General features: G+C 33.5%; 3 protein-coding genes and 1 long non-coding RNA gene across 4 annotated transcripts; 1 reads left to right on the top strand and 3 right to left on the bottom strand.

The window, feature by feature from the left end:
* The first annotated feature begins 228 nt into the window (after positions 1 to 228).
* On the top strand, positions 229 to 1,399 carry LOC112730236 (protein NPGR2-like). Its single transcript, XM_025780334.2, has 2 exons — positions 229 to 1,149; positions 1,241 to 1,399. The coding sequence occupies exons 1-2, from the start codon at positions 229 to 231 to the stop codon at positions 1,397 to 1,399; spliced, it is 1,080 nt and encodes a 359-aa protein (XP_025636119.2).
* A 7,364-nt stretch (positions 1,400 to 8,763) lies between these two features.
* LOC112729314 (protein FAR1-RELATED SEQUENCE 5-like) lies at positions 8,764 to 12,335 on the bottom strand. Its single transcript, XM_072209472.1, has 4 exons — positions 9,830 to 12,335; positions 9,694 to 9,742; positions 9,458 to 9,499; positions 8,764 to 9,201 (listed from the first exon to the last, which is right to left on the bottom strand). The coding sequence occupies exon 1, from the start codon at positions 12,201 to 12,203 to the stop codon at positions 10,098 to 10,100; it is 2,106 nt and encodes a 701-aa protein (XP_072065573.1). The 5' UTR covers positions 12,204 to 12,335; the 3' UTR covers positions 8,764 to 9,201; positions 9,458 to 9,499; positions 9,694 to 9,742; positions 9,830 to 10,097.
* Positions 12,336 to 13,211: 876 nt separating this feature from the next.
* Positions 13,212 to 14,599, bottom strand: LOC140177333 (uncharacterized). Its single transcript, XR_011869162.1, has 2 exons — positions 14,475 to 14,599; positions 13,212 to 13,573 (listed from the first exon to the last, which is right to left on the bottom strand). It is a non-coding gene; the product is annotated as an uncharacterized lncRNA (long non-coding RNA).
* A 3,747-nt stretch (positions 14,600 to 18,346) lies between these two features.
* On the bottom strand, positions 18,347 to 25,704 carry LOC112730234 (lipoxygenase 3, chloroplastic). Its single transcript, XM_025780331.3, has 9 exons — positions 25,254 to 25,704; positions 24,078 to 24,358; positions 23,741 to 23,981; positions 21,265 to 21,594; positions 21,068 to 21,153; positions 20,428 to 20,535; positions 20,030 to 20,334; positions 19,499 to 19,765; positions 18,347 to 19,422 (listed from the first exon to the last, which is right to left on the bottom strand). Exons 1-9 carry the CDS (start codon positions 25,624 to 25,626, stop codon positions 18,666 to 18,668), a joined length of 2,748 nt encoding a protein of 915 aa, XP_025636116.2. The 5' UTR covers positions 25,627 to 25,704; the 3' UTR covers positions 18,347 to 18,665.
* Positions 25,705 to 25,917: the final 213 nt, after the last annotated feature.

The following is a 25,917-nucleotide window of genomic DNA, read 5'->3' as shown; positions in this document are numbered from 1 at the left end:
TTGCAGGTTCACTACTTAAATCTACTTAGAGTTTTTTTATAAGTTTATTATTATTATTATCTAATCAAGCTTTCTCATCATTTGCCTCCTATGATGGGTGACAGATATCTGAGGTTGTCAATACTCAATTCCATGAAAGATCTGATAGATATCTGTCGGGAGCACAAAATTGGTGCAATTGGTAAATTTTAAATTGCTTTTGTTACTATATTACCCTATTGGAACCAAATGGACGGATTGTTTGTGCCTAGAAACAACATTAAAGAGGCTATACTTCTTTTAATGATTTTGCTTAGAAAAGTCACTCTAAATAGAATTGAGTGGGATCCTTCAATTTTGGACCACCTTTCATTTGCTCTATCTGATTCTGGAAATTTGATGATTTTAGCCAATCAATTGGAAGAATTGCTTCCTGGAACTATCCATCGAAAGGAGAGGTTCTATGCTTTAGCTCTTTGTTATTACGAAGCAGGGAAGAATGTGGAAGCGCTGGATCTTCTTAGAAAACTGCTGAGTAATAGAGAGGACCCAAGACATGTTCCAAGTTTGTTAATGGCTTCTAAGATTTGTTGCGAGAACTTCAGTGTTACAAAAGACCCTGGGGTAAGCTTTGCTCGGATGGCACTTGAGAACTTGGATGGAAGATGTAATCAGTTAGAAAATATGGCCAATTTCTTACTTGGTGTTTCACTTTCTGCATACTCGAAATTGGCCATTTCTGATGCTGAGAGGGTTAAGAGACAATCTGAGGCACTTCATACCCTTGAAACTGCCTGCAAATTGAGCAGAATGGAAGACCCTGTTGTATTATACCATCTGAGTTTAGAATACGCTGAGCAACGGAAGTTGGATGCTACACTTCATTATGCTAAGTGCATTGTAAAACTTGAAGTTGGCTCTAATGTTAAAGGTTGGTTACTGTTATCTAGTGTATTATCCGCACAAAAGCGGTTCTTAGATGCCGAATCTATTATCAATGCTGCTTTGGATCAGACTGGGAAATGGGATCAAGGTGATTTGTTACGAACAAAGGCGAAACTTCAGATCGCTCAGGGCCAGTTAAAGAGTGCCATTGAGACATACACTCAGCTTCTTGCTGTTCTTCAAGTTCATAGTAAAAGTTTTGGTTCTCGGAATAAGCTATTTAAGGTTTGTTTTCTTAATTTTTCCAGTCCCAAAATACTTTTTCATAGTCATATTGCTTTAAGGTCCTTACCCTTTTCCATACTATTGGTGACAGGACAAAAGAGATCAGATTAGGAATTTGGAAGTTGAAGTATGGCATGATCTTGCTTATGTATACATCAGCCTTTCACAGTGGCGTGACGCAGAGGCCTGCCTTTCAAAATCTCGGGCCACCAAACTATACTCTTCTACTAGATGTCATGCAATAGGGTAATATAGTAACAAAAGCTTATTTGGGACAAGGATTCTGAACTTGGGAAGGATAATATTTATGCAGATGATGCCACTTTCATTGTCTTGTAATGGTCGAATTGCTTATTAATATACAGATCAAACCTGTTCTCACTTCTCATTTCACTTTTATATATATTGCACTCACCTTCTCTGTTTTTTAATAAGAAAATAGAAACACATTTTCTTCTCTGTATATATCATCGTTATTTACAGAAATAAAATATATAGGTTATGAACAATTTATATTAACTGATAAAGTAAAGAAAATTAGTAACATAGAATTGTAATATATAGAAAGATAAATTAGTGTAACAACTAATGAAACATAGCTTAGTAATTTGTCTTTCAAAAAAAATATTAAAAATATCTAAAAAGATAATTCCTCATTTCTAAATGTCTTCATGCTCTGCTTCTACCTTGGTCCTATATTGCCAAGCATTTTTTTGTATTACGAGACACAAATTGTTGTACTCCTCTAAAACCAGATCCACGGCAAGTCTCATTCGTGTGGAGTCGTTAATCTTCTTAGAGCACCAACAATATAATTCTAATTAGAAGTGTGTTGAAAAAATTATGTTAAAAATATTTTGTTATAAATATGACCTGAATATTGAAGTTATCTGGTAAAGTACATTCTCTCATCCAACTGGTCACCCAAACTCCGCTATCATTCCTAAGATATAAAGTATTCCACAAATAGTTATTATATCCATATAAGATATAAACTATTGAACGTAATGATAATTAAAAGAAAAAATTAAATAGTAGACTTACGATCTATTTTTTTGAGTGGGTAGGCCAAAAGGTGTGATAGGCCAAAAGGTGGAGCAATCTATAACTTTAGACTTATCATCATTAAAAATATGATCATCTAACATCGCTTCTAAATAAGTTGCCTGTACAAGAGTAAATTCATGACACAAAAAAAATGAATTGTAAATGAGTTAAATTGACTAAGAGTACTAGTTACAACAAATGGTTATTTAAATTGTTAAGTTGTTAAGTGATTCTAAATCATTGAGTACTGATTTAGAACAAATAATTACCACTTTAATTGCGTTCCTTTTGCGTTGTTGATGTTTTTCGACAGAAGGCAGTGAATCCAATATGATTAGGCGACGACTCGTAAAGTCAACAATAACCAAATACCAATGTAGTTCCTCACAGATAGGGATAAACACCTGCGATAAACCTTAAACCATTATAAACACTAAAAATAGATAATAGTACATTAATGGAAAACAAATTGGTCACTAGTACCCTAATGACGTGGTTAATTTTCAGTGACATATATGCTCCAAGGAAATCAAAGATAACCTCTGCCGGTGTATATTTGTCGCTTAGGTAGCGTTTGTTTTGAGGTAATGAGACAGAGACTGAGAGACTGAGATTCAGTATCGTGTTTGTTAGTTTAGAGACTGATATTAAAATTTCTGTCTCTGTCTCTAAAATTTCAGTATTTCAGTACCTCCAAAAAGTAGGGACACAGGGGACTGAAATTTTTAGAGATAGAGATTGAAACTTTAATAACATTTTATACCTAAAATACTTTCATTTCAATTAATTAATTCCAATTTTACCCTTTGTGCAAATTAAATTAGAGTTTCATTTTTGTTTCAATTTCTATCTCCCATTTTGCACCAAACAGAATACTGAGATTTATTTCAATCCCTGTCTCTTAGTCTCTGTCTCTCAGTCTCAGTCTTTCCGTCTCTGTCTCTCCACCAAACGCTATCTTAAAGCATATCGCTGCATACAAATAAATATTGTTAAATGAAAATATGCTTTCAATTTAACAACTATTTTTGAACTGCTAATTTAATAATACACTTTACCGTGTGAGTACATAGCATGGGTTAGTCTAGAAAAAAGAACTTCTTTTAAATTAGTATATCCAATCAAACTATTAGACCAAAATATTAACTAAGAATTTCTTTATATTATAGGGATAACTTTACTGCAAAATGTGTAGGCATGAACCAGCAAATTGGATCTTCATTTCTACGTCGAAATATACGTGTCATCATAAGTGCCACCAGGTTTATAACCTACAATATGTTACAATTATATATAAAACATGTTTATTGGTAAATAGGGGCTTAAAAATATAATTACAAGAAAAAGAATAATATGCATTTACTCGTGATTCGACACATCTCTCTGGGACAAGACATCTAAATGTACTTCTGTAACCCTTTTCATCTGAGATTACCAACTCTTCAGAACTGCCAAATTCATAAAGTGGTTAGCTGGGAGAAGCATAGAATTTTTACACCATTACATTATACACATAATCATTAACCACACGTACGGATCTAACGTATCCGAAAAAATATAGGCTGCAACAGCTACTTGAGATTCGGTTAACATCATCGAAGTAGTAGGCTCAAATGCAACAAGTGTCCACCACTGAAGATGAAAAAAATAGTTTCAAAGTTACACTAAAAAATAAAGAAAAAAGAATAAATAAACGAAAGAAGAAAAAAATTAAAGTTACCTTTGGGAGTACAGCTCCTACTCTAACATGTGATTGTCCATTAGGTGGAGTTGTAGCTTCACGAGTAATATCCAAGTGGAATAACTTCTTGGGTTGAATTGGCATGATAGCAGTAAGATCACTAGTTTTTGTACTTTTCGAAGAATGCACAACTACAGTAGGATCCAACATGGAACTACTATTTGTGGAAGTTTTCTGTTGTCCCATGATCAAATCAATTTTTTGGTATAGAACATGAATGACCGATTCTAAATTTTCTATCCTTTTTGTTATATCGTTAAACATACTATTGAACTGTATATTTTTCGGTGAAGCCATCTTCTACTACTCACTCAGATAGTAGTATTTTGTCTTGTACGGTATCATATAACCCCTTAGGATGAATATATAGCAAATTTGGTTATAAAAGATAAGATAAGATAAAAATAATACAAATTTTAAGATATTTTATTTTTATCATTTTTTTTAAAAGTTATCTAATTAGAGTAAGAAGATAAGAAGTTAAGAATAATAAGATTGCATAAAAAAATCTAATATTATCTTTTTCAAAAAGATAATATTAGAATTATAAAACAAGAATTTATTATTAATTTAATACAAGATAAAGGCTGGGTAATGTATGCTGTGGAAACTATTTTAATTTTGGGTATATATTTTTTTTTATTTAAAGTATAATAACAATTTTCTGTTATCAAATTTAATTTTAAATTTTAGAAGAGAATTAGTTGTGTGAAACATAATCTTATTCCTATATATAAACGCTCAAGCATAGAACACTATTAACTATCTCTTGTAAAACTAAAATTACATTCTAATAGAGCAATGGAAGAAAAAGTAGTAGACGATCACATTGGATCTTCTTCGATGGAAATTATTGAAAATTCTCCGTTGAAACAAATACTACATGCCATAGAGGTAATATATCCAACTCATGATAATATTGCAATGTTATTTATATATACCAATGCTAATTTTCTATTTTATAATGTAGTCTTTATCCAAGAGAGTTGATGAGATGGAGAAGGCAATGTGGATGGCAAAGAAGTCACTTGATAAATTAACCGCTTTTCAATGTAAAACTGATGAGACACATGAGAAATTCAACAATACAGACCTATATGAGATGAAGAATAAACCCTATGATGATGTAACGAAGAAAAACTCTAGCCCGTTGTAAGTAAAGTCCGAAAATTGTGTGTTCACAGATTTATCCGATGAGAATAAGGACGTTGAGATTTTGCACAATTTTCCATCATCGTTCTACAAAGGCATGCAAACATGCCTGGATGGAGAAGAAAAATCGAAGCCAAAGTCAAGATTCGGTATTCATAGAAATAGCAAAACTAATAAAACTGTGCAAGAACTTCCGAGTACATTTCTAAGGCAAAAGGACAAATTGGCAAGATTTAATAATCCACCATCTATTCAAAATATGGCGTTTGCACGACCAGCTAAAATGCCAAAAATTGAGCACAAAGGTCAACTATCAAGCAAGATTGCGGAAACTAGAGTACGCAAATGGTCTTTAACTTTCACCATAGACAAAGAACGGTTAACGACCGTTGCGAAACAAAAAAAATGGCTTTCAAGAACACTTCTATCCCAAAGGTATTTGATTTAGTTAAAAAAATTTATTGGCATAGTATTCAAATACGTATATTGTGGATAACCTTTACGTTTTATGCAGAATCTTAACTGTTCATTCAAACCACCAGAAGATATGAGGTTGAGTGAGGATTTGGTCAACATGGCTATGTACATCTTTGCTGCTGATAATGATATAGCGTGAGAATTTTTTTTAATCTTTTATTTTTAATTTTAGTTCTCTCTGTGGCTAACGTGTTGGCTTTGTATTAGAGAGGATTTGGTTCATATTCACGATACAACTGCAACTAGAGAATATCTGTTCTGTCTCGTACCTGGAAAGCAAGTGTCCGAACTGGTAATAAAGCTGATGGCATTGAAGATAACATCAAATATTAGCATGACCAAATTAAAAAATATTTGGTCCCTTCCACCATCATTTGCGGTAAGTCAAAATCTTGATTTTCTGGATATTAACTAAGTAAAATAAATAACCATTGTGCTCAAACATTCCCAGGATGACGTTACGTTACATATGGAAGATCATGACCTACTAGAAAAATATACACATTATATGCCACCAACCCGTGACCTTCAATTTGTAAGTTCTCATTAATTATTGGAATATTTTTATTATAATAAAAAGTACTCAAACTTGTACTTATACATATTACATCGTATTTGTTATACAGATATATGTCCCAATCAAGGATAATGATCACTGGTATCTAATGGTAATGAGCATCCCTGACAAAATACTTTATCATTTAGACTCTCACTGTAAGGTTGAAGATGATGAACTACGCAAGCATCATATTAGAAATATAGTAAGTTCTCCTACTATAAAAACAAAGTTAATAATAACATTACCTCAAATAATAAAGCACACTATTCTTATTACAGGGAGTGGCTCTTTCTGAGATAATATTTTCAGAGAAGTATGCAAAATGTGGTATACAAAAAATAGTGAGTTTTGAAGGTTGGGAAGTCCGTAAAGCAATAAGTATTCCTAGGTGCTCAAATAGGTAATTATTCAAATTGTTGGTTATTTAATTTAATATTATATATATACTGTTTTCGACTTCCTTATGTTGTTCTGCATGATACGTTTTCACACAGCAATGATTCAGCTGTATGGGTTATGCAGTGGATGGATTTGCAACAGGAATTCACTCATGTGGTCCCTCCAAAGGTAATTTTTAACATAGACAATTTTCCTCTTTAATTACCCTAATACATGTGTTAACGTTTGGTAAAATAAATTACAGCTGCATGAGGAAAGGAGTAGAATGTATTTAGCATTGGATTTCATCACCGGAGATTGGAATAAGATACGGTCAGATGTTAACGAGAGGTTTCAGTTATAGTGGCTTATGATACACCCATAACATCTTTATTTAAATTGAAAAGAATTATTTATGTTTTCTTCTTAGACTTACTAAAATAGACGAATTTATTTATTAGATATTTTTTATTACTCTTGTTGTGTACTACCTTTTCCTTCTCCTGTTACGAACTTATAAAAAGAATTGGAATACTTTAGCTATTTTTTTTCTTTTTTATATTTATCTCCCAGCGTTAATTTTATTGAAAGCACCTTTAGACATACACCGAATTCATTGGGCTGATGCCCTTGTTATAGGATTTGAGAATAATAAAAACTATTAGATAAATTTTTCTTATCAAAGTTGTTAACACTTTAATGAGTTGCATCGCAACACTGGTACTTAATTGTGTATTAAGAGAATGATGCGATTGCTTTCAAGTGCGCGGTTGTACTTATAATACAAGAAGAACTAAATCTTTTTATAAGGAAATAAATATATTTTTAATTATTTTTTTATTTAACTTTTATAATCTTTATCTTGATAAATTTTATTTCTCTTAAAATTTTATTAATTTTTATTAATTATTTATTTATTTTTATTTATTTTTTATCTTTGTAATTTTTACCCAATGAAAAAAAAAGACAAAAGATTGGAAAAGTAAAAAAAATAAATAAATAAATAATAAAAATTACTATAATTTTATTTTGTTAATATAAAAATTATAAAAAATAAATAAAAAATAATTAAAGATATATTTGTCTTTTATAAAAAAATTCAGTTCTTCTTCTTAAATATTATAAAGAGATTTAGTCCTTTTTAATAATTTTAATATTAAAGGTCTTTTTTAATAATTAAATCTTTCTAACGATCCTTTACAATAATTTTTCTTAACTTTTTAATGTGAAATATAAAAATATTTGATTATTTTAGTGTTTTATATGGTTGTGATAGTAGCACAAAACATCATTGACGTTTTATAATAAAAAAATTTAATTATAAAAAAGTAAAACATCACTGACAATTTGTAACAACAAATATTATTTTATAAATGAAAGTAGCAATGTTTAACATATAGTTTGGTTTATTATAAAGAATTTCACACCTAATAATACAATATAAAAAAGAAAAAATTCGGTATAATTCATCAAGTCCGAAAAATAAAAAATGGTATAATTCATAAATAAATGTTATGAAACAACATTTTTCAAATTTATTTATGATTAGACTATTTTTGACAAAGGTTATTTATCATTTTAAAATTTCTTTTTAGAATTTGTTTTTGGTGGTTAACTCTATTTTGTTTAGTATAAAGAATAAAAAATTGTTTTCAAAGTTATTTGATGTCATAAAAAAATGGTCAAATAGATTAGAGGTGTCACATTTTTTATGAACTGATTTCATGCCATAAATATATTTGGAAATTAGGGTGATGTTACTTATAATATTTGATGGTTTGAGTTGATATTACAAATTTTTCGAGAATTAAACTGACATTACATATATTTTTGAGAAACTAAATACTTTAGATTATAATTTATTAATCTATGGAATAAACATAATTTCATTTTTTGACATAGATTTACAAAGGGAGCGTAAATCTTAATTAACAATGTAGCTAAAAAAATAATTAAACTTTTAAAAAAATGCAAACCTATACTAGCCAGTGACACCAGTGTTTGGTTCAGTTTTTTCTTTCTTAATTTATTTATCAAATACAGAAGTTTACTCATTGAGAAGAAAATTAATAATCAAAGGTTTTTGGTTGACAGCCAGCTGAGGTAGTTGGTGATTTGTGTTTTTATCTTTCATGAATGCCTTGCAATATCCATGTTTAAAATTTTAGGGTTCTGGGTCTTTAATGCTGCTTAGATGTATATTTCATATAATATTATATTATATGAACTATTATTTTAAAGTTATATCAGTGTTGTTCACTTGTTTGATCCTAATTATACAATACCTTATAAAAACTTTTTGAAATGTTAAAATTGCATTAAGTTAATACCAAAACAAAAGATTACATGAAATCAATTAAAATACCCAAAAAAAATATTACATCACTCTCCGAAATTACCCATTTAAGTCCCCCAGTTACCCATTCTAAGTTGGCTACCTTAAGAATCAGCAGTTGAAAAAAAGTAAATGTTCAAAAGGGTCAATTCAACAGTGATAAAATTTTGAGTATGGCTTCAAGGACGTAGCACCTGTTGAAAGATGAACACGAGGAACTCGGAAGTAGCAGTATACATGACTTTGTATAGTTCTTCTATTTCGTTTTCTTCTCTTTCTTAGTAACCCTTGGCTTTTGGTAGAACAATATCTGGCTTAGGAGTGTGAAATTTGTAGCAACACCAATTGCGGAACCCATTACAACTTCAAAAGAATTAAGGAAACAGTCACAAATACATAATTAAGATACGAATGCAGTACTGCTAAAGAGTTAAATTAAAAGACCACCAAAAACGTAAATATTGAAATGAATTTGTTCTAATGTAACACGGTAAAAACTTCATATGTTCGTTTGATAAAATAACACGAACAGTATAAAAATCGCTTTGATGGAAGTAACAATAATAATGATAGAAAAATTGATTAGTGGGGGTGGAAAAAATAAAGGAAGCAAGGATACCGCTTTTTGGTGCATTTTCTTGGAGGCTTGTGAATACTCTAGCTGCAACATATATAAACATAAACATTAATTTGCAAACAAAAACAAACTATAAAGAAAATTTCCAAAATGACATACTGGCTTACCCATTGAACCTGCAGAATTCATCAAAGAAGTTAAGAAATAAATTAAAAATTACATCAATCCCAAATCAACTAAAAATTAGAGGATACCAGAAATTAAAGCATTAACCATACCTTATTACAGCACCTCATTGCTACTGTAGGAAGCACTCTCATCATATACCTATAATATCATCAATATAATATCATTAGTACTAGCTAATAAGCAGCAAATAAAACTTTGTCATACCTCATTGGTAAAGATACTTACCAATGAGTCATCTTCAATGTTCATGTGGTCATCCGAGTCATTATCAAATGTGTCATTTCCAAGGCCTTCTGACTGTGAGATGCCACGACGAACATGACAAGTTGTTCGATTGTGGCCCTCCATGCCACAATGTCCACATCGATGTTTTCTTTTATTGGACTGTGAAGCCCCCCTTTTGTCCTACATTTTCTTGGGTCCCTTGGCATGCTATGTCCGAGATCATTGGTTGCGAGCCCAGCTCCAGAAACATCCACTTGCACACCATCTCTTACACTATCTGCATCATTGACCCCCCCCCTTTTTGTGCAGCATCTTCCTCCTTAAATTGTTTCAACAAATTCATAGCCATTTTCCGTGTAAAGATAAATCTCTCGTTATCTCGGCAAGCAAAGTTGGCTAGTTGTCTAAACCAATCCATCAAACAACCGTACTGACTTAGCATCAAAGAATCCCAATGAAGCCCGACCGCATTTTGCAAACCCACTTTGGCAGTCTTGGTCCACCGAGGCAAGACTAATGACCTTGGCAACTCCTCTATATCTTCATGCACCAAGACGCAAACTATGTGTTCACAAGGTATGCCAAATGATTCCATTCTCATACATGAACAATTGAATTCCATCTCAATGTCACAACAGAATACACGCCACATCTCATTTGGCATTTGGTCCAAACCGACAGAGTAAATCACATAAGAGCCAGTTTGCCTCATATTTATTACCTTCATTGATGCAGCCCGTACAAGGATTGGTTGGAACATATGAAATATTGATAGGGTGTAAACATTGGCAGCACTCCTCTCTAACTGTTGAAAACAGGTTTGCATACTGGGTCTCCCATTCACAGAGGCGAGGTCAGCCTGGACCTCTTTCCACCTTATATGGTCGACACAACGATTAAAGTGTTGAATGAACTCAACCAGATTGTACCTTGAGTTGACATACTTTGCAATGATCGAGTTTAATCCCTCGCACCGAGAAGTAGTCCGAAAACCAGCAAAAAACTTCCCTCTTATATGTGCAGTTGCCCATGAATGTCTCTTTTTATACATATCTAGGACCCAATTCTTGTTTTCGACACCAAATCCCTCAACCATTTCAAACCACTTTTGACGAAATACATCAATTTCATAGTCGCCTAGCATACACTTTCTAAACATGGATGTAAAGTGGGGCTTGCCAATGTTACTTGTTGCGTTGCGAATCAGATGCCATGCACATAATCTATGATGTGCATTAGGAAACTCTTTCTCAATGGCGAACTTCATTGATAGATCACCATCCGTGATCACCGAAACAGGTGCTTTCCCATTCATTGCCACCTTCAGTTGTTGTAGCAACCACCTGTATGTGTCTTTTTCCTCATCGCAAATTAAAGCAGCAGCAAAGATAATTGTTTGATTGTGATGATTGACACCAGAAAATACCACCAGTGGACACATATATTTATTCCTCTTATAGGTAGCATCAAACGCCAGCACATAGCCAAATAATGAGTAGTCGGCCCTGCTGAGACCATCGCACCAGAATAAATTGCGCAAAGTACCATCGGCATCCATGTGATGATTAAAATAGAGAGAAGGGTCATTTGTTGCTTGATCTTCTAGATACTTCAAAGCTGCATATGCATCACTAGGTAATTGGCGCCTCTGCTTTGCTATTTTATTGTACATGTCCCTTTGCGTGAAAGAGAGATACTCGTAGCCACCTGCCTGATTTGCTAATGCCCGATATATCTGCCCAACACTAATCCCACCCTTTTTCATGTTAACCATGTGGCCAATATCAGCCTCGGACATGAATCTATGCCCAGGGAGCAATCCAGTCAACCGAGGATCCAGAAGCGGATGATTGTGTTCATCAGAAAAATAAGAAATAAACCAACGACCGCTAGGTGCATCTACACGAATTTCCATCATTGCACTGCAGCCACACCTTGTCTCGGGTGTAGGTTTTCTCTTAAGGTTTCCGATGCCGTAATTATTTGGCGGTCTAAATCCTTTACGATGACATACAAAATTCTTCAACTTAAGTGCGCCCGCACGACTCTTCCTAGTCCTGTTCTTCCGAGCACTAAAGCCTCTTGTCTTTGCATATCTATTGTAGAACTCAAATGCAATGTCGACATCAGAAAAGTGAAAATGACATACATCTTCATCCCTGATGTTCCAAAATTCTATCATCCCAATGTCTTCGAGTGAGTCAATGTTATACCCTTCATCGAAGCCGTGATAATCGAACATTGGTTCCACATTTGTGTCGTCCTCATCCATATAATCCACGTCAACTTCCTCATGTTTTTCTTCCTCCTGCTCATACTGATCATATGATGTATGCTCGCTATTAACCCCTTCATGAGAAAATTCCTGACCCATAACTTCCTAAACACCAATACACAATTCAAAATGAAACTTAAGTTTGTAAATAAATTGCCAAACACCGAGTACCAGCCATCACAAATCACAATCTTTTAAAATTGAAATCAATCCAATAGTGTCAATCTTAGGAATCATCGAATTGGACACGAGTTTCATTTATTGTATTAAGGGGAAATGAAGAAGCGTGAATCCAAAATCTAATGGTGAAACTATAAGAGTAAAAACAGAAAGACAAGAACAATTGGCAATGCCAGCTATGCATGCGGTGGGTGCAAAGGACAACAAAATATTAAAAAGTATATATCATCTATCTATAATCTATCTATATTTCTGATCCCATGTCACAAAATCCCCGCCGCTCGCGGCCACTGAAGAACACATCGTTTCTCCTTTGAGAACCCCGCAAAGTTTGCTTGGCTGCCACCTCAATCCATAGAAATAGATTGTTCGCAAGATTAGATATGCATATGCCATTCCTGCTGAAATGACCTTATTTTAAACACACTGATTTCTTTGAGTTGATTGATGAGGTGTTTAATTTTCTCTTTATATATTGTGAAAGGCACTTTCCTGTGCCAGCTGCTGCATCAGCACACAGAAGTAGTTTTGGCAATTTGTATAGAGTGGTGGAAAATTTACAAGAGAGAGGGGTACTCAAATCCATAGAACATGGATGTGAGGAAATTTATTCATTAAAAGTATTGTGTTTGGAATCTTAGGGTTCTTAATTGCTAATGACTTGGAACAACATGACAACTATTTTGGACAAACCATGTTCAGTGGCACCATTAAATACAACAACAGTACAAGCCTTATAATAATTAATAACTATTCATTATTTCAATTCTTTCATTCAAACTGTAAAATCTGCATATGTTTTAAGTTTTCAAACTTGTATCATGTCATTAAGATAGAAGGCCAGAGGACCATTTTGTGACACATGAATTCCTCTATAAGCATACGTATGGATTTAGATAGCTTGTTTGTAACTATACATTTTAAGAATACTGGGCCAAGTTGAATGAATAATATAAAACAATGGTGAGGTCAATTTTACATTAATCTACATATATACTTACAAATTACAAGAACATAAGAAAAACACCTACTTGTAACATAGGATGGTATTGAAGTCACAAGATATGGAAGCTGTGATATGTTTAAGAACTAATAACCAGAGCAGAAATGAACTAGATATGTCACATATATGGTATACAATAAATCAAGTGCTACTTCATCCTAACCTTTTGATGTTATCAAATAGTGATCTGCTAGAGTGAAGACTCAAAGAATCCAGATGAAGTATGATTGGCCCTGATTCATCACCTTTATCCGGGATACAAATAATGATCAAGCTCTAATTAAGACTGAATACATGAAACATTACAAGAAAAAAAAATCCAGAAATGAGAGAATAGACAAGAGAGATTAAAATATAACAATAAAAATGACCCTGCTGCCAATATAAAATTGAGCATGAAGTGCATTCATAGGAGCACAGAAAACATAACTATAAAAATTTACAGTTAAATAACCCATTCTTCATTTGTTTTTTCTTACCAGTTTTTCTTCTCCCATTATTTCTTCTAATATGGAAAACTCATAAGGCAGAAGAGACTTAAAATATATCAAAGAAAAAAACTTTTTCGAAAATGGAATTAAGAGTCTGACAATTTTAAATAGCCATATATTACTTTCTTCTTCCTGTAACGAAAAATACCCATTCCCATTACAAACTTAACCAGACCTAACCTTGGACAAAGAAACCACAAACGAATTACTTGAACAGATGAAAAATCAGTACAAATTTTGAAAAATAATATTCATCATTTAGAAGGTATTAAAGAATAAAACATGCACGCACGCACACGCACACACTCACATCTTACACTAAAGTCTAAACTGGATAAAAGTAATAATATCAAAATTTAAAACACTCATGGAAGAGAAAGCTGTCGAAACTATTCCATTTGATTGACCAACAAATTCAATGTGGTTAGAATACGGGGGAATTTAGGACAACTTTCACAAACCAAAGAAATTTCAATTATAAGATAGCATTTTTCACTAACCAATTACTGGAACATGTGAACCAAAAAAAAAGGGATAATAAACAAAAATTCAGTATCAGCATAGGAACTGAGCAGGAAAGACATCAACATCTTGTCAAATGAGGAATGACTAGCATTTTTTTTAAGGATAAGACATGAAAACAATGACATGCAGCCCAATAGGGTAATATAGTAACAAAAGCAATTTAAAATTTACCAATTGCTCCAATTTTGTGCTCCCGACAGATATCTATCAGATCTTTCATGGAATTGAGTATTGACAACCTCAGATATCTGTCACCCATCACAGGAGGCAAATGATGAGAAAGCTTGATTAGATAATAATAATAATAAACTTATAAAAAAACTCTAAGTAGATTTAAGTAGTGTACCTGCAAACAATAATGATATCTAATTAAAGCCAATGTATTTATATTTAGAGTAAAAGGAGCGGTTAAGGTAAACCACTGTGAACATAATTTCTAATTTGTATGACCATCCAACCCATTTTACTAAAAAAGCAATGTATGATCTCCCATCCAATTGACTGGCTATGATCTTTCTTTTTCCCTTTCAACAAAAAACTTAGTCCATGCTTCAATTTTGGACTGTTTGAAATTTTTTGTTGGTTTTTTCAGATCATTTCTATGATCTCCAACCATTAATTAACAAAGCAACACCATTTCTAAGATCCTTCAACCCTTTTTAGCTGAGACTTTTTTTTTCCCAGGACAACAAATGACTCGGTCCATTTATGAATTTTGGACCGTGTGGATTTTGGAATGCCAGGCCAACTGCAGAAGCAATGCAGGTCTCTGACACTTATGAAGTTGGCCTGGAATTCATTTGCAATTGCTTTTGTAAACAGGATTTTGCCGCAGCCCGGAGGGCCAAAGAAAAGAACACCTTTGGAAGGCGACATGCCAAATTTCTCAAACTTCTCAGCATGTTCCACCGGGTATTGAACCGTCTATAAACAGTAAAATAAATCTCTTATATTAACAAATTGTTGAAAACATACCTAATATACAACACATTTAAGATTCGGAATATGAAATCAATATGTATACCTGATGAACCAGATGAGCGATTTAGGGCCGCAGAAACCTCTTGTCTTATTGAGCGTGGGAGGCGTGGCGCGGCGGCGGAAGCAGGGCGAGGCGGAAGCGGGGCGAGGCGGAGGCAGGGTGCGGAGGCGTGGCGCGTCGGCGGAAGTAGGTGGCGGAAATTTGCAGCAGAGGAAGGGTATGAGAATGGCAGGGATTGCAGTTGTCTGAAAACCCTAACTACTTCTCTTCTCTGAAATGCCCCTGAATCTGAAATAAGAAAAAGAACGGGGATGGCAAAATTAGGGTTTTTCAAGAACTCTAAGGAGGGTGGAGAGTGAGGGCAGAGTTAGGAAAGGAAAGAAAGGCTTCAACCTGGTTGATGCTCTCCAAAAATCAGTAATCTCTCAGTTTCTCGTACCAAAGAAGGGAAAGGGGTCAAAATTAAAAACCAATAATTTGAGGGGTCAAAATCTAATTAGTAAATTTTTCAAAAAAAAAAGAATGGGGTACATTTTGTAATTATTTTACTGTAGGTTAATCATATTCCCACATAAAAGTGGGAGTAAGGAATCCATGGCCCTATTTCGGGTACTAAAATTATTTTATTAAAACAGTTTTGTATAAAAAAACTCGAGTTCTTACATCCAAACCATTCGTGAAACCTCCCTTCCTCCAATCATTCGTGTACCCTCTCTAAAGTAAAGCAACGTAGTGAAACTGTAAAAGTACCAAACCAAAACGGCTAAACCCTAGCCCTGGGTTCCTTGCCGCCACCATGCTCAGGTTCTCGGCGCTTCCGCTTCTTCCTATTCTCCCTGTCCAGAACCCAGGTAGCTCGGCACGTCGTCCCCATCCTCCCTGGCTTCTCTGTTTGTGGTTTGGAACAGCTTGCCGTCTTCCTCAAATGAAACCCTAGCCTCCTCCACCGTAGCCGCCGTTCTTCTTACTGCTGCTATCCATCGTGCTCAAGATCTTCGTCTGTTATTCATGCTTCAACCCCTCTCCTCATTTGCCAATCTCCAGCTTCTTCGTCGTGCTCATTGAGTCGGTGTGCTCCAACCCCTCTTCCTACTCACTCGCGCTTCGCCCACCATCCCTCGTCGTACTCGTCACTTGGTCGTCGTCGTCTGTCGCGCCGGTCCTTTCTCAATCAAATCCAGGGTTACTGACGGATTTATTTTTTGATTTGACATTTTGATGCAGCAATCAGGTTTAATGTTGAAATCGTCAACATTAAATTTAAGTTTAGGATTTAGGTAACAACTTTACTCATCTTAATTCAATGTAAATGTTTTTGGCAGATTTGTCGTATTGGATTTGGAACCAATTAAAGAGATTATTCTAAATGTATGCCAGTTTAGAAACTTGGCCCATGATCAGAAATTACTTAGTCACCCTATGGTTTAGATGACTACACAGTTAAAATTTGTGTCTCTGTTTTTGAATGTGTGTATTGGGAGAAGGGGGATCCATCCCTGGTTGCTGTACACATACAACGTAAAATTCCTCTATCTCATGCTAAATACATTCCTACTGCTAGTTATGATGCACTAAGGTTTTGTTAAAACTGTGTTGAAAATCTTGAGTAGAAAAAATTGTACTGTGTTGTTTGTGTTGAGGTTTTGTACTACTGCATACTTGGGATTCAGGATTTTTGTTGATTACTTGTACTAATGCATACTCTATTCTTGCTGTCCTTTGAATGCTGGAAATAGACTGCTTCTGCTTCTGCCATGTAATAGAGAGAACCTTAGAATATGTGTAGATTTTCATGCTGTGCCAAAAATTATATCCAAAATTTATAGTAGGGAAATTTATAGTAGGAAGATCATTGCGCGCGATACAGCATGATTTCACAGATTTAAAGAGGGTGAATGTTCTTGCAGAAATTATTGGTGAATCCAGAAGTAAACAAATGCGTCTGATATCATTTTAATGTAGTTTCGTAGATAAATTGGATACAACGTTTCATTCTGTTGTACTTATTGTAATTGAAAGTAAAAGAAATGTCTATGGAGACAACGTTAAGACTTTGAAAATTGACAATTTTTTTAACTTAATTCTAATATTCTTTAGTTATTATGAAAAAGGAACATGTAAAGTAGCAACTGCAGCACACTTATAAACTCAATTAAGCACTAAAAGTAACGAGAATCATGTCACAGGAGCCTATATGTTGAAGCAAATGAAACTAAAGGTCGGTTTGGCTAAACTTCTTAAATAAGTTCTTTTAAAAAATGAGCCTAAAATATAAGAACTTTTATTAATATTAACTTTTAAATAAGTTATTTTGAGTTTGGAAAGTTATTATGGAAGTCATTGTTTTAAAGTTGTGCATTAAATAAGAGTGATAAAATAGCTTTTGAAAATAGGAGAAGTCACATTTTTTAACTTCTTCAAAAGCTCTTAAATAACTTTTTGAAAAGTTAAAAGTTTATCTAAAAATTTGTACCAAACACAATAATGTAACTTTCTATAAGTCAAAAGTTAAAAAAAGTAACTTTTTGGTGTTTCCCAAACGAGCCCTAATTCATCTATTGAAAAATGACTATTTTTCAAAAGTTGCATCTATAATTTAGAATAAAGGCTCTAAATAATGCAGTATCACAAGACATATTCAGTTAACTATGAACTATCATTGTCCAGCATATAATTTATTTATTATTTAATTCTAAAATAATTTCTTCGATTGAACCACAATTAAATTGGTTAAATTAATAAATTAATGAACCAATGACTAGAGCAGTTTGATGATCGATCTAATTTTTAGAACCTTAGGTTTGGATATTTTCTAAGCTTTTTTACCAATTTATTTACTAACCACCCTCTGTTGACTAATCTATTTTTTGTCTCCCTTAAGCAGGTATGATCATCATTAAAAATTTTAACTTGCCAACAAACACCCTATCCGAGTGTGTGTGGTTTGAGAAATTATAAATAATTCCTAGGAATTTTAAGATGAGAATATCATATTCCCGTATTTGGTTCAAAGTTTGAAAAACTATTCCGGAGTAAGTTTGATTTCAGGAAATCAAAATACCATCATTTCAATTCCCATCTTTTTGGATATCTTTAATTCCCATGAGAATAGAATCTTTATAATAATGTAATATTTGAACCACACACAGCTTAGAGGCATAAATAACCTAGAGACATTCCTTACCTTAACATAAAGCACGGCACCTTAAGCTTTAGCTAATGCCCTGCTTATACTGGGATTGGCTCCCGCAAACCGTCGGTGACATTGTCTTGGCCCTTTCTTGGGGTTTCTTCCTCGTTTACTCTTAGAGGGAGAAATATGATTGATTCATTTGATTTAACATCCACCTCGTTTACTCTACGCCACAATTGTGTGATATCTATGTACTTATGCTATTAGGCACCCCTCTACAAGTAACTCCAGGACCAGAGCTAGCTATAAGCAATTCATATGGTGGAATCCCAGCACCGCATCTGTTTCTAAGAATCTGGTCTTTATTCCTCTTCTCAATCTCCTTCTCTATTCTCTTTAGCTCTATGGAGAAATCATAGAATGCCTCTATGATTTTAGGGTCACCAATCCAATCTGACAAGTCCCTTCTCTGCCCTATGTATTCTTCATCCTCCGGATGCTGAGAGAGTATGTTAAGCACTGCAAGAAACTTGGTGGTTTGAAACATATTCGGCAGGGAAGAACACAAGAAACCTTCGGGATCCTCCAAGAACTCCTTGTACTCTGGATCTCCTTCCTTGGGTAGCAGCTTCTTCACCAGCGGCGGGCGCATCGGGACGTACCCGCCAAGAGGGTACTGCCCAAAATTCACTGCTGAATGCTGAACTGAAGCAATCCAAATGAGTGTGGTGAGGACTGAGATAAGATCTCTGGGAGTGGCAAGTGTTGGCCACCAAGTAGCATGTGCATGATCACCATGGCCTACGTTGATGACCTCATTGTACCACCCTTGGAGTTCAGTGTCCGACCGTACCATTAGGCCATTATGGTAGTAGTAGTTCACATAAGTTCTAACCATCCTCTCCAAAGCAAACCAAATAAGAAGCCCATCATTTGCATAAGGGTAATCTTCAATTGTAAGTTTTATCCCAAGAGGTTGTGCTCTGTCTGGTTCTGCTAGTCCCCTGCATAATGTTCAGGACAATGATCATGAGATTATGTTTAAAGGTCCCTAAATAAGAATCGTTAATGTACACGAACCTTCTAATAAGGTCAGCTGGGAGGGCTTCCATGTCAAAACGCCACCAATCTTTGTAAGCGGCCGAGACGATCTCAGTGCTGTATCTGCCGGTAGAGAAGTCAGATTCAATGATGCCTCCACCATTGATAAGAGCCTTGCGAGCCAATGCATTTATCTGCAGTGTGTATTTCATATGAGGCTTTAGGAGCTTGAAGATAGGGTGCGTGACACTCATCTGGCGATGTGCTGCTATGATGAATGGCTCCATGCACGCGTGGGTCCTCAACCTAACGCTAAAATTTTGTTAAACAGCAAAAAAACTCAACACAGTTCCATGATGTACTTTAAGAATACTCTTTAAAAATCGATTTTCGACAAAATAAAATAATAAATATGTTGATATAAAAATATTCAAGTATTACTTTTATACGTTATAGAGTTCATTTGACTTCAACTTTGGTTTCTTTCAATATTACATGACCACATGATGATTGATGAATATTACAAGATGGAGAGTATAAAAAAGGTAAGGATTTAATTTAGTTGCATACCAGTGATGAACAAGTTGGTGAACTCCAGCATCATTGGAGCAAACATGTGCTTTGGCAAGTTGCCACAACCAATAAGAAGTGGCATCCAATGGAGGTGTTAGAACCTGTTTGGATTGTTGTTGTTGGTGCTCCCCCTCAGGAAGACTCAGCTCTATGGCAATAGGTTTCAAAGTTCCCATTCTAGTCAAGTACAATATGGTACGAGTTGCATATGCTTTTCGGTCCTCTTGAGCATTGATCCCTTTTAGAAAGGGCATATAAGCATCATGGTAATCCAAAATGAATAGCTTCTTTTCCACTATAGCCTATATTCAAAAAAGAAATAATTTTGGGTGTTATAAATTGTACAAGAATTCATAGAAGGCCATGTATATGTGTATGTAACTATGTATGTATACCTGTTGTACGGACATGCCGTCCAAGTGGCTAATTATGTGCTCTGCTTTTAGAGCGGACTCTTGTGGACCATACATGGAGGGGTCCAAATCACTCACCGGTGGAAAAGTCTACAAAATTTTAGAACAAACGTGTCAAGTAATCAGAATAAAAGTTTTAAAACAAACGTGACAAAACATAATAACTACTCGACATGTTCTAATAATTGGCTGAGAAAGGTTGCTTGATGTAGTTAGAATATATAATGTGAAAAAAAAATAGTTAAATAACTAACTATAACATGCCTAACTGACCCTATATAATATTTAAGAAGTAAAAGGTTAGAATTTAAGATTATCAAAATTAATATATATAATAGGAATATTTTAATCATTTTTTATAATAAGAATATTGTAATTATTTTTTATAAAAAATAATATTAATTTAGACCAGTTCAAGATTTGATTAACTATTTTTTCGATGTCTGACCTAATTTTAACAAAAATAATATAGTTTAATTTTTAATTACTAAAAAACATCTTAAAAAAAACGTTTTAGATGAGTACTCTTTTTTTTTTTTTTCATTATCATTTACATACGTAACATAATTCTATAGAATTATTTTCTTCTCAAAATTGATTCAAATGGTAAAATTAAATATACCTGAAGCCTTTTTATGCTTAAAGGGTTGACGCCAGCCAAGGCCTGACGCCCAAGTTCTTCATCTGTTATGCAGCAACCACCATTCCCTATAATATTAATTTTAAGCAAATTCTGTTCATTATAATATTCAATTTGAAACTACTTAATAGTCATTTAACACGTTAAGTTGTTGAAGTTATTATTATTAGCTGACATACCACTTATAATGTGTGGAGTGCTAAATTTGAAGTACTCTTCGAAGGAATCTTGGAATAACTTGTTAACATCAATAGAAAGTGTCCCATTCTCCTCATTAGTATGATTCATTGCATCCACTTGATGCCTTCTTTTGTATATGTTCTTAATCTCTAATAGCTCCTTAAAGACTCCACACTTAGTTATATAAGTTCTTATGAAGGGAATCAAATTTCTTGTTACACCTTTCACTCTCTCCACATCAAGTGCCTCCTTTCTAACTCCTTCAAACACTTCATCTCTTGGCACATATGTTTCCATGAATGCATTCACACACGACTCATATTTCTCGTCTGTCACATGCATATATATGGTTACAAATTATTCAAAATGTGTTTAATCATATTAATTAATAGTAATGCACATATTAAGTATTTTAACAGAATAACAGTGACAGATTACTTATATGAAAAGTAGGAGTGTTTTATGGTCGGGTGAAATCGGGTTTGTTCTGATCCAGACCCAACCCTAAATATACATTGAGTCTATTTTTAGACCCTAATCCGACTTTAGACCCAATGAAACCTAAACATTTTCGGGTCACAACTATATCGGGTTCAAACCGGGTCTTTTAAGCTTTAACAATAATGGAAAAACTACCAAAAGTACTAATGAAGTTTACGAACGCTGACAAAAGTACCCATAAACTAAGAACATTAACGCTGTACCCATGAAAGATGGGTTCCGTATGACAAAAGTATTCAAATCATAATTTTTTGTTGATTTTTTAATAAAATTCCTAAACTACCCTACACTCAACCTCAACTCGCTTTTTCAACCTTTCATAACTCAATTTGCACCAACTCTTGCCATAGAGTCCAAAACTAGTCATACAATAAACCAGACCGAAATCAATGGTAGTGTGGTGGTGGTAAAGGATCGGACCTCAACCGATCACTCATAAGTTTATAATCCATACCCAAACCAAATTAATCAAACACCAAAAAATACTTAAAACATAAAAATTTTCAAATCCATTCATCCAATTTCAATTCACTTTAGCAAAACTAGAAGTAGAAACAGCCATCAACCATAAAAAATCAACAAATTCATTCATCCAATTTGAAATTTATTTCAGCAAAAATCAGAAGTAGAAGTAGCCATCAACTGGATCTTCTGTAAATCAATCTCAGCATTCATAAAGAATAGAAGCAGATTTTAAAAAAATAGAACAGTATCATTTTAGTAGTAACTAAATCAATTTCTGAAAAGAATAAAAATAAAATAAAATGTTTTAAAAAAAAGAAATACATTTTTCTTCGCCAACTGTAACATCGTCAATGGCAGAACCTCCATCTACAGTGCCGCCTCTCTTTCTTCTCTGATTTCTCTTTACCGAATCCGCTTTTTGCATGCAAGAGCACCACGACCCCTCTCTCTTCTCAAGTGTGCGACGACAGTATTCTCCTCGGCTGGGTCAGACGCGCATTCTCCTCGGCTGCAACAGGTGCGCCACGGCGACATTCTCCTCAGGTTGGGTCACATGCGTGCGATGAAGGTGTTGTTGTCACCTTAATAGTGAGAGGGAGAAGTAGTGAGAGGGGGAAGAGATTGGCGGTAATGGAGTAGGTGGATGGCGGACGACAATGAAGAGGTAGGAGGAGAGTTCTGTGATTCTGTGAGGGTTTTTGAGAGAGGGATAAGTGAGGAGAGAAGAAGAAGAGAAGAGAGGGAGTGACGGTAGAATATGGTTAGGGTAGGGTAGTTTGAGAATTTTATTAAAAAATTAACAAAAAATTAGGGTTTGGATATTTTCGTCGTACGAAACCCATCTTTCATGGGTACAACGTTAATTTCCTTAGTTTATTGGTACTTTTGTCAGCGTTCGTAAACTTCATGGGTACTTTTGGTAGTTTTTCCAACAATAATTTATAAAGAAACTTATTTACGATGCACTTATTTATGAAGAAGAAACTTGTTACCAAAAAGTTGATATCCATATTTGAACTTGAATTTGTCCATAAATTCTAATTTGATGCTTCTTTGATTTATTTTCTAATTCAACAAGTGTGTTTAAAAATAAAACAATAAGTTTATAATTAATATAACATAATATTAAAATAAATTTAAAATATATATATATATCTTTTTTAATTTTTTTATGGTGCATATGGATCAGGTGAAACCGGATTCGCCTTAGCCAAGATCTGATCCGAAATAATGATCGGATCTATTTTTGAGACCCTTATCCGACTCTAAATCCGATGAAATCAAGCTAAATTAACCCCTAAAATGTTCGGGACCGGACCGAATCTTCGAGATAAGACGAGTCGGACCATACACACCCCTAATAAAAAGTCAAAACTAAAATATTAATATATATTATATTTTAATAATTTAATCAAATATACTAAATTATTTAGTAGTTTTTAACTATCATTTAGGCACGAAAATATCACGTGATTAAAGAGAAATAATTAAGATGAATATAAAACTCACTAGTTATGACAGGTGGACGGCCAGTTCGACAACGCCTAGGATTAGGATGTTGTTTGGTTCCCAAAATTGGCCTAACATGTTGAATGCCCTTGTCTAGATTTCCCAAGTCATTGTAGACATCATAGTCATAAACCCTATCACTCATCACCTTCCTCATTCCATTTCCATCTCCCCTCTTTTGTCTCAGCTCTTCTTTTCGTAGTTCCTTCACACCCTCTGCTGTGTCACATGGTAAGCATGCCTAATAATAAACGATACACAATTTTCATTTTTTAATTTATTTGTGGTGGATATAATAACCAAATTAAAATATAATAATATATAATCAAATGGCTACCTTGTTGGTGAAGAAAATTCTCTTGTCTGGGTGAACCTTTTCAGGTTGAACCCAAGAATTGCAAGAAAATTCCACAAAGCCTCCTTCAATGGAAATGGTTTCCAAGAAGATCTCTTTGTCATATTTGTTTGTGACTGTAATGGCTCCCGGAAATCCAAAATTAGAGTCAATCTCAAATTCAACTTTGTGAGTGGACCTCTCACTATCCCCACCTCCATTAAATAATAATTCTCTTGTCCAATCCAGTACGGCTCTCTTGCTCAGCTTTCCCTCCATTGTTGCTTCAATTCAATTAGGGCAAATCACACAACGAGTCAACACAAATAATAATCATTCATATTGGTTTAGCTTCATGTTTTTATGAGAAAATGGTTTTTGTGTAAAAAAATTAATAGAGCGTTTATTTGGACGTTATTATTTTGATAAAAAAAAGATTTTTTTAATAAAAAATATCTTTTTTTTTTAATTTTTTAACATAAATTTCTAGTAATAAAAGTAAAAGTACTCAAAAAATAAAAAATATTTTTTGAGAAACTGTAATTTATATCTTTTTTTAAAAATTTTTTTTTCTAAAAAAAAGATATTTTTTACCTAATAAATATACAAAAAGGTACTTTTATATCGTTATACTCAAACATAATTGATAGATAAAAAGATCTTTTTGTATGAGATACCTAAATATAAAATTATTTTTCCTTTTTCATAAAATCTTTTAAAAAAAAATAATTCAAAAAAAGATATTTTCTTAGAAATTTACCCAAACAAGTCCTAGAATAAAAAAAAAGCAAGAGTTTAAGAATAAAATTAAAATTTGACAGAAATGAACAATTTAATAATAATTTATTTTTTTTGTCAGTTTACAATTTTATTTGTTTTAAAGAATATTTTAGAGAACTAGAATTTCAGGTAAAATTAATTGTTTGGAGTAAATTATATATTTTTTGTAATTTTTAGATTTTTTTTCAACTCAACTAATAGTTACTTGGTTGGTAGCGTAGTTGGTTAACTAACAAGATTATTTTTAAAACTTGAAAATAATATGTAAGTATTTTATTATTTTATTAATCTTTATTTGGATGGTATTGAAAAACAAAAATAAGAGATAAAAAACACATAAATAATTATCAAAAAATAATATTTTCTAGAATTATGTAAAAAAAAAAAGTGCATGCTTACTGGGATCAATTTGAGTGCTAACTAGCTGCATGATGATTCCTCTATCCCCACCAGTTGTATTATGGCTGAAACTATCAAAGTAATGAAGCATCATTGCCATGAACTCCTTACTATTCTTTATAGTAACACTTGCACTTATCGTCAACGTTACGCCACCACCATCATGGAGACTCTTATTACTACTAATCAAATCATCAAAGGTGGTTCTCCTCTTCACAATGGGCAACAGAATTGATGAGCAAGAGAAACTGGGAAACATTGAAATTTTGTGTTTCTTATTATTATTTTGATGAGTGTGACATCTTCTAGAAGCATCAAAACAAAATGCTTCAACCACTACACTTTGTCCCAAAATTTCCTTAACCATCCTCATTTCAATTCTCAATTTCAACTCTAACAAACCCTAAAGTGTGTATTTGTTACTATTAATTTATACACAATGCAAGTGCTATAGTTATAGAGTAGTAGCTTATTGACTTAAGATGTACCAAAATGAATGAAATAAACCTATTTATAGTAACAGAATTGTACAAACTTCCAAATTGAATGAAGTTTCGTGTACATATATACAAGTTTGAGGTTGGTAAAGACAACTTAATATGAATTTTTATCAGAAAAAAAGAAATTAAATTAGCTTGTAAAATATGATAATGATGATGATGTG

Source organism: Arachis hypogaea, chromosome 12 (genome assembly GCF_003086295.3).
Source record: "Arachis hypogaea cultivar Tifrunner chromosome 12, arahy.Tifrunner.gnm2.J5K5, whole genome shotgun sequence".
NCBI classification, from domain to species: Eukaryota; Viridiplantae; Streptophyta; class Magnoliopsida; order Fabales; family Fabaceae; genus Arachis; species Arachis hypogaea.
This window is presented reverse-complemented; position numbering and strand designations above follow the sequence as displayed.